Source organism: Megalobrama amblycephala, linkage group LG14, assembly GCF_018812025.1.
Source record: "Megalobrama amblycephala isolate DHTTF-2021 linkage group LG14, ASM1881202v1, whole genome shotgun sequence".
In the NCBI taxonomy this organism is placed as follows: domain Eukaryota; kingdom Metazoa; phylum Chordata; class Actinopteri; order Cypriniformes; family Xenocyprididae; genus Megalobrama; species Megalobrama amblycephala.
Genome location: NC_063057.1, coordinates 47,349,593 through 47,366,064, shown reverse-complemented (window position 1 = coordinate 47,366,064; position 16,472 = coordinate 47,349,593). Strand labels below are relative to the sequence as shown.

Here is a 16,472-nt window from a genome sequence, read left to right as displayed (position 1 = left end):
TGGGAATGGGTGAAAAAGAGTTAATCTTTTTAATATTCCAATGTTTTCTAAGTGTTCAATTTCTATAATTTTAGCGTGTGGAAGACTTTTATTTTGGTCTGATGACATGATGTCATAAGGCTGCACTGGGTCTCACTCCTGCATCTGTGATTCAAATGAAGAAAGGTTTGTTTTTTATTTAAAGTGTTTAAATCGATATAAAACTTTCAGGCACTTTAACAGAGAACTGTGAAATGAATTACTTATTATTAAGTGCAACATGCTTTAGAAATAATGTACGTTATTTTTATGAGCATAAAGCGATTCCATGAGTAATAGAAAAGATGCTTCCCATTTCACCCGCAATATTGTGAATCAGTTTATCATAAACACGAATTAGGCCACTGTCAAGTAGTGATAGAAAAACTGAACTTTTCAAAATTTGTCTTTCAAAGCGCTTGAATCGTCGCACGCTGACGACACATGCTGGTCAAAACAGTGTAAATACAACGAGAACATAAAAACACCAAACACATGTACAGACAACTTTAACTATTAAATGTAATACACAAATCATTAAATATAAACTATAAGAAAAAAATTTAGTCTTTGTAATTTGTGTTCTTTCATTAATTTGTCGTGCTAGTTTTGAGTGTTTATGGCTAATTAGGTCATTTAAGGCTATTAACTACAAGTATAACTAACTAACTAACCAGTGCACTGACTACTGAATTAGGAAACCGATTGAGACACACACAGAGATTTAGTTTGAATTCATTTTTATTTCTGTTAATTACTTTTAATGAATTGTCCAAACACAGAAAAACTCCTGGTGAGGCAGCTGAAATCAACGTGACATACTATTATAAAGATGACGTTTATTAAAAAGGAGAATGAAGAAATGAGGATTGAAGACGCATTTAGTGTGAAACAAGAAGATACTGAGGAACAAATAAAAAAGGCCTTTATTAAAGAGGAGCGTGAAGATGTGAAGACTGAAGAAACATTCAGAGTGAAACATGAAGATACTGAGGAACAAACAGGTTGGTTTCATTCTAAAAACGGCATGATTTGCATCTTTTTTCTTAATATGTAAGTAATTTTTACATCAAAACAGCCGTGACTTGTCTGTAAGGGCAGGTAGGGCAAAAATATTCATCCAAAACATAGAAATCTATATTAACTGAATCAATAATAAATTGTAAACGTGTTCATAATTTTATAACAAATGTTTTTTCAGATTTTCTAGACTATTTTAAGTCGTAAATTGAGTAGGATATATTAAAAATTAACATGTGGCTTTGGCAGGCATGTAGCAGGGCAGCGGGCCACAGATTTCCAATGTGGTACAAAATGGAACTTTAGTGTGCTCTAAATTAGAGCTATTGGGGCAGATTTCAGACTGCCCCAATTATTTTTGTATTATCTTATGTAAACCTTGCTTCAGACCAAGACGATGTCAATCTGCTTCAGCTATGTGTATATTAGTCTGTATCAGGCCAGTAACTAGTTGGCATGTCTGTTCAGCTATTAAAATATAAAGCTTACAAAATGTTTATCATAAACTAATGCTAAGAATTAACAATATTGACAAGCGGTTCTGAGATAACATGTAAAATCTCTTTCAGTATCTTAAGCTGGGAACAAACTACAGTAGTTTTGCAGCTCCAAATTTCACTTACAGACAGTTTTGTGGAAATTACTGACAAATGCCCCAAATTGGAGGTAAATCGGTGCTCGTTCACATGAGTGAAAAATGCACAGTGTGTACGATCAAAGGCACAATCTGAAAGAAGCGCTAATGCGTCGCTGACACCTGTTAAATATTTAGCATGCTAAATATCTGGGTTTGTCTGCAACTCTGTGAAATGTGTTTTGACTGGAAATGACATTGCAACAGCCTGCAGCCAATGAGAGAGCAAAATACAGGGAATGGGAATGTTGAGGTGGAGGAGAGTCATAGATCTGTTAAGGCAGGAACACATCAAGCCGACGGCAGTTTTTGTTTTCTCAGTGTGTTCCGCACCGTCGGCTAAAGTTGGTCCTCGTCTGTTTTTTTTTCGGCTGATTCGACATGAATCATTGGTCCATCACGCCATCTGATCATTCTGATTGGCTGTTCAGCTACTGCACCTGCTGGTACGGAAAGGCATTTCTGTCAAGCATTGGTTTGGTGTCAGGCCAACCTTGGACCCAGACGCTGCTAGAGTCTGCTTTCGTCGCCACGATTTCATCGGCGTTGGCTTGGTGTGTTCCTGCCTTTACAGAACATCAGCAAGCATGGCTTCTGCAAGCAACCATTCTCTCTTTCATACTCTTTTTTTTTTTTCATTGCATAACACATGCTTCTTAAGGGCTACCTTTTTAAAAAAGAAGAAATCCAGTCTTTTCATCTTCTGTTATTTCCCGTATCAATTCTTGTATGTAGTTGTCGACGATTCTCCCTAATGAAATTTTGTGTAATGTGTGACTTCATGTCTTCACTAAGAGTCTTTTAGATTCCCGCCTCACACCTTGTTGCCAATCCGTCATGTAATGTGCACCCAACAGCAACTAAATGATACCCCAGACCAGTGTTGCCAAGTCTGCGGGAATTGGGCTACTTTAACGCTATTGCCGAGGGTGGTTTTTCATGTCCTTGGGTTGAGGCAACTCCAAGTAACATGATATTTAGACCTCTGGAATGCAAATTTTACCAGGGAAACCCTGCCAGAAGTGTGGATTTTACCCCCCAGAACACAATTTTTACCGGGGTACCCCCCTAAAATGCAGTTGGGCTAGTTTTGAGAAGCAATTGGGCAGGTTTTGTTGAGAAAACCTGGCAACCCTGCCCAAACAGTATTGTAGTGTGAGAAGGACAGCAACTGGACAACTTTGAAAATCATGTAGTGTGTTCCCGGCATTAGTTGGTAGGACCTAGCCTATATGTTGTTGGTTTTGATGCATTACATTTATAAATGTTTTTATGCCTATTGCTTGGTGACATTAAACTGATGTTAACTTGTATTGGTCTCTTTTTGCTGTAGACCTGATGCCACTGAAAGAGGAGAGTCAAGAACTGATTGAAATGGAAGTGAAAGGTCATTATGAGAAACATCATGATTTCATAACTGGACACTTTATTTTCTCACAGACTGAAAAATCTTCCTCACAAAAAAGAGCTCAAAAGACAGGAGCTAAAAGTAATTTCACCTGCCAACAGTGTGGAAAGAATTTTATTCGAAACAAAAACCTTAGAGTCCACATGAGAATTCACACTGGAGAGAGGCCATTCACTTGCCCTCATTGTGGAATGAGTTTTGTTCAAAAAGCAACCCTTAAAAGGCACATTAGACTTCATACTGGAGAGAAGCCATTCACATGTCTTCCATGTGGAAAGAGGTTTATTCAAAAAGGAAGCCTTAACAGGCACATGAGAATTCACACTGGAGAAAAACCGTTCATATGCGCTCAGTGTGGAAAATGTTTTGATCAACATAGAAACCTTATAGTCCACATGAGAGCTCACACTGGAGAGAAGCCTTTCACCTGCCAACAGTGTGGAAAGAGTTTCACTAAAAAAGGAAACCTTGAGGTTCATATGAGAATTCACACTGGAGAAAAGCCATTCGTATGCCCTCAGTGTGGAAAGAGTTTTGATCAACAAGGAAATCTTGCAGTTCACTTGAGAATTCACACTGGAGAGAAGCCTTTCACCTGCCAACAATGTGGGAAAAGTTTCACTAAAAAAGGAAGCCTTGAAAGCCACATGAGAATTCACACTGGAGAGAAGCCTTACACATGCTCTCAATGTGGAAAGAGTTTTGCTCAAAAAGGAAGCTTTAACAGGCACATGAGAATTCACATTTGAGAGAAGCCTTAAACCTGCCATCACTGAGGAAAGCTTTCATATTCTGTCATGTTAATCATGAAATTCAAACATAAAAGGGTTAATTCACCCAAAAATGAAATTTGTGTCATTAATTACTCACCCTCATGTCATCCCAAACCCGTAAGACCTTTGTTCATCTTCGGAACACAAATTAAGTTAACACAAATTAACTATTGTCATACACAGTTGACGTAGTGAATGCAGTGCAGAGCTTCTATGTTTTACGTACGAACGCTGGCTCATTATTGGCCAGCTCCTGTGTCATCAGTAGTTGTTTAGTAATTTGTTGATGAAAAAAAAAAGTAATTTGATAATGATAACCACTTATAGTACATTTGAACCCATAGTGTACTGCAAGTGGTAACTAAATACATTTTTTAAATACAGAGATAGTATATTAAAAGCACATTTTAGTTTATATTTCGTTGTGTCTCAAAATAGCACAGGTGAGTACACTTAGATGTTCTTAAGATTATCTTAAGAAGCACTAAAGTGGAATTTTTAGTATATTAAGTACAAAATTAGTGCGTGAAAATAGAGCACTTTAAGTACATTATAGAAATGTACTTTTTTTTTTTCACCTGGGACAAAGGAAGATATTTTGAAGACAGTTTGTAACCAGGCTGCTTTGGGGCACCATTGACTTCCATAGTAGGAAAAAAAATACTATGAAAGTCAGTGGAACCTGTCGCTGTTAGTTCTGTTCTTTGGTTCATTTCTAAAATAGTTTTCAGTGGCTGCGTCCGAAATCGCCTACTCAATGAGTAGGTACTTAATTTCATTAAGTACTTACTTAACGACCGTTAAAAGAGTAGGTACTTAACAGCCAAATCTCGTTGAGTATGAATGAGATCCGGCTCTCATCTGCCATGATGACGTTATCATGTGACCTAAGACATTATCACAAGCGCAACAATTTAAAAGATATGACCGACAGGTGCACTAACACCTGTTTTTATCAGCAGCTGGACAACAATACAATACCTTGTACGTTTTCTGCAACATCTGCCAAAATGTTTGCTAAAATGTTTGCATTTAAAATGTCTGAACAAAGGAGACGTCGGGCAAGCCACTCGAAGATCTCGCCTTTGGAGAAAACTGATTCTGTACTCTAAAGTGTAAGTACGAATTGTTAAAATTAACATTAGCCCAGAATGATTGCACTATAATATTGATAAATGCTGACCAATACTTAATTTTATTACATATTTTCTTACTAAAATGATATATTCGAATAAAATAAGGAAAATGTAAATTTAATTGTCATTACATTTTATGCATGGATAGTACACTCATGCAGCCAATGTGAATACATCAATTTTCAGTTAAAAAATGAATTAAATATAATTATTTTATTAATTCATGCATTAACTGACAACAAGAGGATGAACATAAACAAAAATGAATAAACAAATGAATAAAACAAATAAATATAAGTCAACAACACATGAAACAAATCTTTATTCAAATGTATTATTCTAACAAGATTTCATGTTAACAATTACATGCTCATTTTTGTTGTAGCTTTATTACTTTTGTGTTGTAAGTGGGCTCAACTACTGAACTGGTAAGCAGAAGGTTGCTGGTCGATCTCTGCAGCCATCGCCACCAGTGTGTCTTTATGCAAGCCACTTTACTCCAGGGGCATTGTCCCTGTAATAAATGCACTGTAAGTTGTTTTGGATAAAAGCATCTGCCAAATGCATAAATGTAAATAAATGTACTTGAATTTGTAAAGCTTTATTTAAATTTTGTCTTGCATAAATGCTTAAAGCTGCTTAGTTCTTATTTTATTCAAGATACTACTATAATACAAAATGCATACATTTACTATTTGTATTAGCTGGGTTAAAAAAAAAAAAACCAGAGGGATCAACAACATAAAGGCGAGTAAATACTGACTGAATTTGTATGTTTGGGTGCAATAACACTTCAGCCACTATTTTACTGTGTGTAGTTAATGCAAAACTCTTAGGTCATGCAGGGCCATTGTCCTTCAGAGTTTTTCCTATCCTAATTATACACACCTGAACAATCTAGTTAAACCAATTAATGACTAAATGAAAATGACTGACAGGTGGGTTTGAATTGAACCCAGCAGGGCAGCAGCCCTCGATGACCTGCCCTGAATAACCCTGCACGTGCTCTGAATGCATTTATAAGTCACATTATATACACAACAATAAAACTATTGTTTGAAAGTGTTTTTGTACATTACACCACATATACTCACAAAATATTCAGCACTTCATAAATATTTAATTTATGAGTGTTAGCACTATCTCAAAGTTATAACTTATTATCTAGAAGTCTATAATATATTGTGATTGCCTAGAAATATATACCTAGTATTATATACCTAGTTTTATATACCTAGTATTGTGCAAAAGTCGTAGGTCACCATTTGGTATTGTTGTAGCAATGGTATAATAAACATGTGGCAAGAATGTTTTTTACAAGTGTAAAATTACCAAATTACCTTTACACTTGAGCAACAGAAGGACCCTGACTTCTTAAAGGTGCTGTAGAACGTCTTTTCAAAAGATGTAATATAAGTCTAAGGTGTCCCCTGAATGTGTCTGAAGTTTCAGCTCGAAATACCCCATAGATTTTTTTTATTTCATTTTTTTAACTGCCTATTTTGGGGCATCATTAACTATGCACCAATTCAGTGCGCGGCACCTTTAAATCTCTCGCTCCCTGCCCTCCCAAGCTCTCAACTATAAGTGCAGTTATACAGTGCATAAACAAAGTTCACACAGTTGTCTTTACAAGATGTTCGTCATTCATGCTGCATGCATGCATCGATTCCTGTGAGTATAGTATTTATTTGGATGTTTACATTTGATTCTGAATGAGTTTGAGGCTATATGCTCCGTGGCTAACGGGCTAATGCTACACTGTTGGAGAGATTTATAAAGAATGAAGTTGTGTTTATGAATTATACAGACTGCAAGTGTTTAAAAATGAAAATAGCGACAGCGAATGTCTCCGCGAATACAGTAATAAACGATGGTAACTTTAACCACATTTAATAGTACATTAGCAAAATGCTAACGAAACATTTAGAAAGACAATTTACAAATATCACTAAAAATATCATGATATCATGATCATGTCAGTTATTATTGCTCCATCTGCCATTTTTCGCTATTGTTCTTGCTTGCTTACCTAGTCTGATGATTCTGCTGTGCACAGATCCAGACGTTAATACTGGTTGTGTTAATACCTTGTCGTTAATACCTTGTGTAATGCCTTGAACATGAGCTGGCATATGCAAATATTGGGGCCATACATATTAATGAGCCCGACTGTTACGTAACAGTCGGTGTTATGTTGAGATTCGCCTGTTTTCCGGAGGTCTTTTAAACAAATGAGATTTACATAAGAAGGAGGAAGCAATGGAGTTTGAAACTCAGCTTATGTCTTTTCCGTGTACTGAACTCTTGTTATTCAACTATGCCAGGGTAAATTCAATTTTTGATTCTAGGGCACCTTTAAACTTAAATGGAAAAGGACTGGAAGCCTAAGAAAGGCCAAGAAAACTTCTGATTAGAAGTAATATGATAAGCTTCACAGAGTTTCTTGTTTGACATGTTTGTTACTGATGTTTGCCTAAACAAGCCATTTTGTACAGAATTTTTTTTAAAAAAATAACATTTTCAATTGTAATGTTCATATTTTCTGTTTTTATCTTAATAAAGAGATATATATATACATACATATATATATATATATATATATATATATATACATACATTATATATATATATATATATATATATATATATATATATATATATATATATATATATACATACAATTTAATTCTACTTAAAAAAAAAAAAAAAAAAAGTTTGTTCATATTACACAAACCCAAATGTGTAAATGATCAGAAAATGCTTTTGTGTTATAATTTATTTTATAACAAGGATTTCAAGGAGGGAAATTAACCTTTCGTCCCTTTCCTTAGTCTCCCTATCTCTCCCTCTCTCACTTCCCTCTCTTCTCTATCCCTTGCATCTCTTTCTTGCCTTTCCTCTCTCGCTTGTCGCTCTCATTCTCTTCTCTCCACCGTCTCTCCTCCCTCTCAGCAGCTTCCCGTTCTCTCTCCGCTTCCCTCTCCTCCATCTGTCTAATTATGTCTTGGAGGTCTTCTGGCCTTTTTCGTTTAGCCCTCGTTGGCTTGGGGCTCACTGAGGATGAAGAACTCACAGCAACAACTGGGCCAGATGAGGCAATAAGGGTAGGTGGAGTGATGGAGGGTCTGCCCCCAATTGCCTCATCCATGGCACTGAACCATTTCCAGGATGCTGCTTTGGGTTCTCCATCCTCAGTGCTCACACCAGTCTGTGGAGATTTCAGATCCTACAAAAATGCACAAACATAATACAAAAGCTGTCATTTTAACAGCACAATATCATTTGATTTCTGTATTAGAAGTAACAAAATGATGTTACTTTATATTTTTGTTTGAGGTTTTCCATTTTTTTTTTTTTTTTTATACAAATGCTGCTGTCACTCTGCCTTGCAGGTCCTGCTCGGCCACAAAAGATCTGCAGCAAATAACAGAAATCAAGAATCAGAAAAGCGCTGTAAGGACTGTTTGAAATTACAATAATTAAATTAAACTACAAGTTACAATTTAAATAGACATTTTATATTGAATTTGTAGTGTACTCACTCAAAGCCTTTGATGGCAGCATTCCGCTATTCTGGTGAAGTGGGCTTCAATAGCCGCTCTCCACCAGATAAGCAGATGTGCGTGCTCATCTGTCCCTGTAACATCCAGACAAGATTCATGTATCTCTGTGATTTGTGTGTTCAATACTATGTTGAGGTAGTTGTTGATGTGTTAAGTAACTTTTTATCCAACACAAATGTTCCTCAATTTTTCAACAGAACTAATGGACAAATAAAATAGATTACTTATATTTAGTTACTTTATGGAAATTTATTTACATTACTTTCATTCATCTATTGCAAACTGTGCTGACAACAGTGAATTGTACTAAGTTACTCAATAGCATGTGCATCACTCAGATGTCTACTTCAAGTCTACTTCATATCTAGGACCTAATAGACATGCTCATATGAAATTCATATTGACGATTTTCCTACAAGATATTAAATAGACATTTAGTAATCGTATATAAGATGTATATTACTATATATGTATATTACTATACCATTTAGCGTCTTTAGTTTCAACAATTTGCTCTACTGTAATTCAACAAATATGAATTTAAAACAAGGAACCTTGTTTTTGGTTTGTAATACTCACATTTGAAAACACCCGCGTCTAACTTTTCAGCCATCCTTCTTCTTCTTTTTCTTTTTCTTGCTTTACGGCGGATCGCAGACATTTAAGTGCATTACCGCCACCTATCGCACAAAACGTATCCTCTTCTTCTTCTTCTTTATGTTGCATCCTCTCCCGTGGCCTCCTGGGATAGAAAAGTATCTATCAGATGAGCACTCAAAAATCTAAGCGGAAGCAGTAGGCCATCCGGGAACTTCTCGACTACTCATTTATGATTACTTTGGTTTCTGACATACTTATTCGCTCGCCTACTGCTTTTCCCCTATTATAGCGTTGGTAAGTAGGCGGTTTCAGACGCACTTTAAGTAGGCACACGGCCGAATCTCATGAGTATTAGTACGTCACCCAGGTAATTTTCTCCTACTCTTTTTGCTTCTGACATACTTATTCGCTCGCCTACTGCTTTTCCCCTACTAAATAGTAGAGAAGTAGAGACGCAGCCAGTGTGTTCATTGCGTGTTAGGCTACGTCCACATGAAGCCAGAGCTTACCCTAAACCGATCTTTTTTTTTTCCTCGTCTCAAAAAATATCTGCCTCCACATGAAACCACTAAAACGACTCAAAACGATGTAGTATATATGCCAGACCATTATGTGGCGCTGTAATTCTGCCGCAGAAATGCACTTAAAGCAGGGAAGAAGACGTAGAGCATGCGCATAAACCTTGCGCGCTGAATACAAACTTTAGCAAAGCTTAGAAATAATACTTTATTTTGGCTCAGTAGCTTCTGCAGCACGAACGCATGCATGTAGAGTCTGCTATTGCTGTTGTTGGTGCTGTTTTGTGCTGTTAGCGGCGTCTGACTAGGGTCGACACGTGGGGTGATGACATCATCGTGTCAGAAAATACACGGATTGCCTCGTCCACACGAAAACACAAAGACGGTGTTTTCAAATTTATCCACTCTGGGACCTGGTTTCAAAAAATAGCGATTTCACCTTTCGAAAACGTTGGATCCGCGTGGACGAAACGCCTATCCGATAAAAAATGTGTGTAGTTTCACAGAAACGCGTCTCCATGTGGACGGCCCTTAGCCTGTGTGTCTCTTTGATTGATTCTTGTCACCTGTTGCCATTCATTCAGTATCTCGTTAGTCTTGTCAGCTGTGTCTTGTTAATTAGATCCTCAGTTCTCTGTATTTAAGCCATGTGTTTTAGTCTGTTCCTTGTCTGTTATTTGTTGCATTTACATTGTTGTTCTGATCCTTGTTCCTGAGTTTTGTTCATTAAATCCTTTAAACTGTTGCAATTAGATCCTGTTTTAACTTATTTGCAACTATGGTGTGACAGTGCCCCAGAACTGTTCAGTTTTCCACATTCTTAAAATATATTCCTTTGTGTTCAACAGAACAAAGAAATTTATACAGATTTGGAACAACTTGAGGGTGAGTAAATGATGACAGAAATTTCCTATCCCTTTAATAATAAACTCAGATAATGCACACTGTTGCACCTTTTTGGATTTAACACAAATAACAACCGACAACTGAAGAGTGAACAAGGAGAAACTTAAATACACAGTAATGATGAACTAAATGATGAGCAGCTGAGATGAATGGTTAGTGTCCATGGAAACAGATGAGTGGCGGGAAACAAAGAACACATTCTATTAATCAACATTAATAGTCATTACAATATCAAGAGCAAATTGTGAAAGAATGGCTGAGAGGGAGCATGAAGAATCATTTTCACACATAAGCAGCTTCATTTTTAGTAGAGAGAGACTTTGAGGGGCTGAGACCAAGACAAGACTAATGCAAGGCGAGGTCAAGACCAGACCAACATTCCTCAAATTAATCTAAAAGTTCCACATTTACTGCCATAGAAATGTCTTATATTGAAACAGAAGTAGAATAAGACACTATAAAGAGCTCAAATGAACATAATCACATCAAATAATTGTATGACATGACATTTTCTTTTTTGTACATGTAACTTTCTATGCACTTAAATTTCCCAGCACAAGAGACTTTTATTTTGATATGATGATGTGACGTCATAAGACGGCGTCGCACCGTGATTCGGTTAGAGAAAGGTTAGTATTTTTAAGCTTTTAAAGTGTTTAAATCTATAGAAACCTTTCAGGAAATTTTATAGTTTTTACAAGCGATATAATATGAATAAATTATTATTGAATGTAACATCGTAATGTTTTATATAACATTAATGAACGTTATTTTTTTCAGTAAAGCGCATCCTCACATGAGTAACAAAAAGGTGCGTCTCATTTTGCTCCCTAGAATCAGTTTGACCGAATTCGTGTTACTGACAATGACAAGTAATGATGAGAAAAACGGAGATTTTCAAAATGTTTCAAACATGATTGTTTTGCCTTTTATACAGAATCTGACATATTACTCCGTATAGTTCCTTTCATCACATCATTGGACAGCATGTACATATATTTAACCACAAATAAAATTGAATACCTCTGACCCTTTTTACATGTTTTCTTTCTAACTTCCTGTTTCTGCACACTATAGAGTGCAACAGTCTGGCTCCAGAAGTGAAAACTCCATTCATTTTCTCCATACAGAAACTGATATTTAATAATATCTTATAAACTTTTAAAGACAGCCTTACTATGAGTTACAAGGTTGTTAGTATTTAGTTCTGTTGAAGTCATCAGCCCTCATTATTTAAACTGTTTTAAGATAAACATGTTCAACTTTCATAAAAGTGTACTCTTTCAATTAAATATCTAATATTAATCATAATTAAATATGTTTGTAGTTTTTTTTTCTAAAACTTATGTTCTTTATTGTTTATTTGTAGTCCCAGTTTTGATTGATTGATCGATTGATTGGCTAATCAGGTCATTTAAGGCCATCAGCTCTAACTCTGACTGGACTTCCTTACCAGTGCACTGAACTAAGGAGCTGATTGAGACGCACCCTGAGATTTAGTTTGGATTTAATTTTCTTTCTGTTAATTATTCTCATCGTAAACAGGACAGTATCCAAACACAGAAAAACAACTGAGATCCACGTGACACTATTATAAAGATGGCGTTTATTAAAGAGTTTTTGGCATTTATTAAAGAAAAAGAGAGTGAAGACATGAAGAATGAAGAAGCATTCAGAGTGAAACAAGAAGATACTGCGAGACAAACAAAGATGGTGTTTATTAAAGGGAGAGAGAGTAAAGACATTAAGATTGAAGAAACATTCAGAGTGAAACAAGAAGATACTGAGGAACAAACAGGTTGGTTTCATTCTCAAAGCTGAACTATTTTGTTCAGTACATGTTCTTAATTTATTTGCTATTGGCATGTGTTTTTGTTCCATGTCTGCTCTTGTGGGTAGGCTCCAGCCGTTCTTAAGTTTATTCTTAAATTGGAATGTGATGTCCACACCTAGAGGCTTAGGAACTACTAGCTAGTTTGTAACTAACTCTGTACAATACGTGTATGTGCAATATGTGTAATGCGTCGCATAATATGACAGCAGCCTTCAAATATGTGAACAAAAGCTGTTGAAATGCAGTGAATTTCAGTTTATCTTTTGCCTTATGTTACTAATGGTAAAGATAATTGAAAAAAAACTATTTGAAATAAGGATCAATTAATAAATACTGATACATAAAAATAAATTACATTTATTGATTATGGCATTTTATTTGACATGCACAACACAGAGCGATGGGACAGATGCAGACAGTGGCACACTGTTTAGGACGGGTTTTTTGTTGAAGAGCTGCTAACAAAGTCTTTTCACATAATGTTCTCTCCCTTGAAATGTAAGTGACTGTAAATTTCAGCATTATCATATGTCTAAAGAATTTAAGTCTGTCAGGTAAGACAAGCTTATTGATGCAGTTCAGTCAGTTTTGGTCTTTTTTATTCCAGCCGTCACTCCTGATCGGAGTCTTCCGTAAATATTTAGTTTAAACGTTGTTATGCTTCAACTAAGTTTAATGGTGCAATGCAAAAACATTTAGTAGTGGTAAGTTGTAATTTAGTGCCCATTTACGTTAAAGGATTAGTTCAGTTTGAAATGAAATTTAGCCCAAACTTTACTTAGCCTCATACCATCCTAGGTGTATATGACTTTCTTCTTATGGGGCATTCACACCAGACGTGACTTGCGTGAATACATTGCGCTATTCGCACGTAGTTGGACACTTGAGCATTTTGAGTTTACTCACTTCATTCGTGCATGAAATTCACTTCACTATAGATGCAAATTCGCGTCATGAGAGGGGCTCTCCCTCTCCTTTAAATGTGTCCCTAACTCTTCCATTTCATTCTGCACACTTCCTCTGAATAAACACAACTTATCAGCGGGAAAGTAGTTGTAAAATACGACGAATAAGCTCAATTTGCTGGCTTTAGCTAGCTTGTAGTCTTCATATTTATACATATTAGGGCTGTCAATAGATACATTTTTTTTAATCGTGCACCCTTGATCGCAATTAATCACACTTATTGTGAAATTAAGCATACACCATTTATCTTGTTTAACGTCCATTTTGCCACCATTGCCTATATCCAGCAAAGTAAACGTCAGATTAAAGTGTTATTTTCACAAAACTGTATTTTTCAAGGTAAATTTAGATGTCTTTCCAAAAAACGACACCAAATAACCAAATGATATGATTTAATATAAGTCATACATTTATGTACACCACAACACTTTAAAAATGGGGAGGAGACTGAAAGAAACTCTGGGTTCATCGAAGAAAACCTGCTCCTCACCAGTTTATGTTCACAGAGTAAGTTTCCATGGTAACTGTCTCTGAGTATAAGATACCTCCATTTCAGAAATGGGCTTTGACTTGCCTTGCTTTCTCAGGTTTGATATACCTCCCATTCTGAAACGGAAAACCCAGAGTTTCCCTCATTTCAGGGTTAACATACTCAGAGTTTTCACTTAACCTCATCTGAAATGGGCCTCTGGAGACCCACTGCCCAGCAAAGTTTATTTCCAACCTGCTTCAGCACAATTGCCTATGTGATTCTGAAGAGCTTGGAGCTAAAATCTCTAATCTCTTCGGGTTTCGAAGACCTCTGGTTTAATGTGTAGGCTCTAGTCTACATGTTGTTTTTGATGCATTACATGTCTAGATGTCTGTTGCTTTGTGCCATTAAACTGGGGTTAACTTGTTTTGGTCTCTTTTCACCTTAGACCTGATGGTGCTGAAAGTGGAGAGTCCAGAACAAAATGAAAATAAAGACAAGTATGAGAAACATGAATTCATAACTGGAGAAAATTTGTTTAGTTGCTCACATACTGGAAAGAGTTTTGATAAACATAGAATCCTTAAAGCCCGCAGGAAAGTTCACATTGGAGAAAAGCCTTTCACCTGCCAACAATGTGGAAAAAGTTTCATTCAAAAAGGATCACTTGAAAGGCACATGAGAAATCACACAGGAGAGAAGTCTTACACATGCCCTCAGTGTGGGAAGAGCTTTGATCAAAATAGAAACCTTAAAGCTCACATGATAATTCACAGTGGAGAGAAGCCTTTCACCTGCCAACAGTGTGGAACAAGTATGTCTACAAAACGAAGCCTTAACAGGCACATGAGAGTTCACACTGGTGAGAAGCCCTACACATGCCAGTTGTGTGGAAAGAGTTTCACTCAAAGACAAAGTCTTAAAAACCACATGAGAGCTCACACTGGAGAGAGGCCTTTCATTTGCCAGCAGTGTGGAAAGAGTTTCTCACTAAAAGAAAGTCTTAAGGCACACATGAGAATTCACTCTGGAGAGAGTCCTTACGTATGCCAACAGTGTGGAAAGAGTTACACTAGCAAAGGAAACCTTGATGCCCACATGAGAGTTCACACTGGAGAAAGGCCTTTTACCTGCCAACAATGTGGAAAAAGTTTCGTTCAAAAAGGAGCCCTTACAACCCATATGAGCATTCATAATGGAAAGAAGCCTTACATATGCCCTCAGTGTGGCAGGAGTTTCTGTCAACAAGGAAGCTTAATGGTCCACATGAGAATTCACACTGGAGAGAAGCCTTTCACCTGCCAACAGTGTGGAAATGGTTTCATTAAAAAAGAAGCTCTTAAAGTCCACATGAGAGCTCACACTGGAGAGAAGCCTTTCACATGCCTTCAGTGTGGAAAGAGTTTTGATCAAAATAGAAACCTTAAAGCTCACATGACAGTTCACAGTGGAGAAAAGCCGTTCATTTGCCCTCAGTGTGGAAAGTGTTTCTCTAAAAAAGGAAACCTTGAAGTCCATATGAGAGTTCACACTGGAGAAAAGCCGTTCATATGCCCTCAGTGTGGAAAGAGTTTTGATCAGCAAGGAAACCTTACAGTCCACATGAGAGCTCATACTGGAGAGAAGCCTTTCACCTGCCAACAATGTGGAAAGATTTTCGCTAAAAAACAAAGTCTTGAACTCCACATGAGCATTCACACTGGAAAGAAGCCTTACACATGCCTTCAGTGTGGAAAGGGTTTCCTTCAGAAAGGAGGCTTAATAGTCCACTTGAGAATTCACACTGGAGAAAAACCATTCAAATGTGATCAGTGTGGAAATGGCTTCAGACGTAAAATATTCCTTAAAAAACACATGAGGATTCACTTATGAGAGAACTCTTTTTCTTTTTTTTATGTCATCAGTGTGAAATGACTTTAAAGTAAAAAATTAAAAATGTTTTCAAAGCAAATCACCTACCCTGTCTTTAAGGGGATCCCCTAGTGGATGAATCAATGTTTTCTGAAGTGAAACAATAGATGAGAAAAATACCAATTAAACTGTTTTGACGCTTCCGACCAACTGTCAAACATGCATGGGTTACAATCCACTTGTATTACATGGATGCACAGAGATGGATTATTTTCTTTCAAGTATTTGTTTGTTAGGAAAGGTAGTCATATACATTTGGGATGGCAGTGAAAGTGAGTAAATGATGAGAGATGGTGAGGTGGGGTGGGCTATCCCTGTGAAGACTGATATTGCACTCCATTACCACATAATGTACCCAACTAGTCACTGTTTTCTTACTTGTACTGTAACAGGAACTGTTCAAAGGATCTTTGCTATGGCAAGCCGTTTTGACTTTTATTCATTCTCAGGATATGAATTCTTGATATCAACAATTCAGTTTTCACTAGTTAAAATGCTAATTCTTGATATCAGGAATTACATTTCTACTAGTAACAATGACAATTGTTGATATCAAGAATTAACATTTCCACTAGTAAAAATGTTAATTCTTGATATCAACAATGTCATTACTCACAGAAATATGTATTCTTGATATCATCATTTGAATTTCCACTAGTAAATTCTTGATATCTGTAATTGTATTTTCACTAATCAAATGTCACCATAAG

General features: G+C 36.5%; 1 protein-coding gene and 1 long non-coding RNA gene across 2 annotated transcripts; one reads left to right on the top strand and one right to left on the bottom strand.

Moving 5' to 3' along the window:
* The first annotated feature begins 238 nt into the window (after positions 1-238).
* On the top strand, positions 239-16,472 carry LOC125244524 (zinc finger protein 569-like). Its single transcript, XM_048154594.1, has 6 exons — positions 239-1,022; positions 3,006-3,827; positions 8,026-8,198; positions 8,526-8,631; positions 12,156-12,377; positions 14,300-16,472. The coding sequence occupies exons 1-6, from the start codon at positions 851-853 to the stop codon at positions 15,721-15,723; spliced, it is 2,919 nt and encodes a 972-aa protein (XP_048010551.1). The 5' UTR covers positions 239-850; the 3' UTR covers positions 15,724-16,472.
* Positions 7,732-9,786, bottom strand: LOC125245950. Its single transcript, XR_007179643.1, has 3 exons — positions 9,135-9,786; positions 8,535-8,629; positions 7,732-8,406 (listed from the first exon to the last, which is right to left on the bottom strand). It is a non-coding gene; the product is annotated as an uncharacterized LOC125245950 (long non-coding RNA).

Bases quoted from the DNA above. Each gene is read 5' to 3' on its own strand.
- LOC125244524 (XM_048154594.1), top strand. From the start codon at position 851: ATGACGTTTATTAAAAAGGAGAATGAAGAAATGAGGATTGAAGACGCA. The intron at 8,199-8,525 runs GTCTGTGGAGAT...TTGAATTTGTAG, and splicing joins CATCCTCAGTGCTCACACCA to TGTACTCACTCAAAGCCTTT. The intron at 12,378-14,299 runs GTTGGTTTCATT...TTTTCACCTTAG, and splicing joins AGATACTGAGGAACAAACAG to ACCTGATGGTGCTGAAAGTG.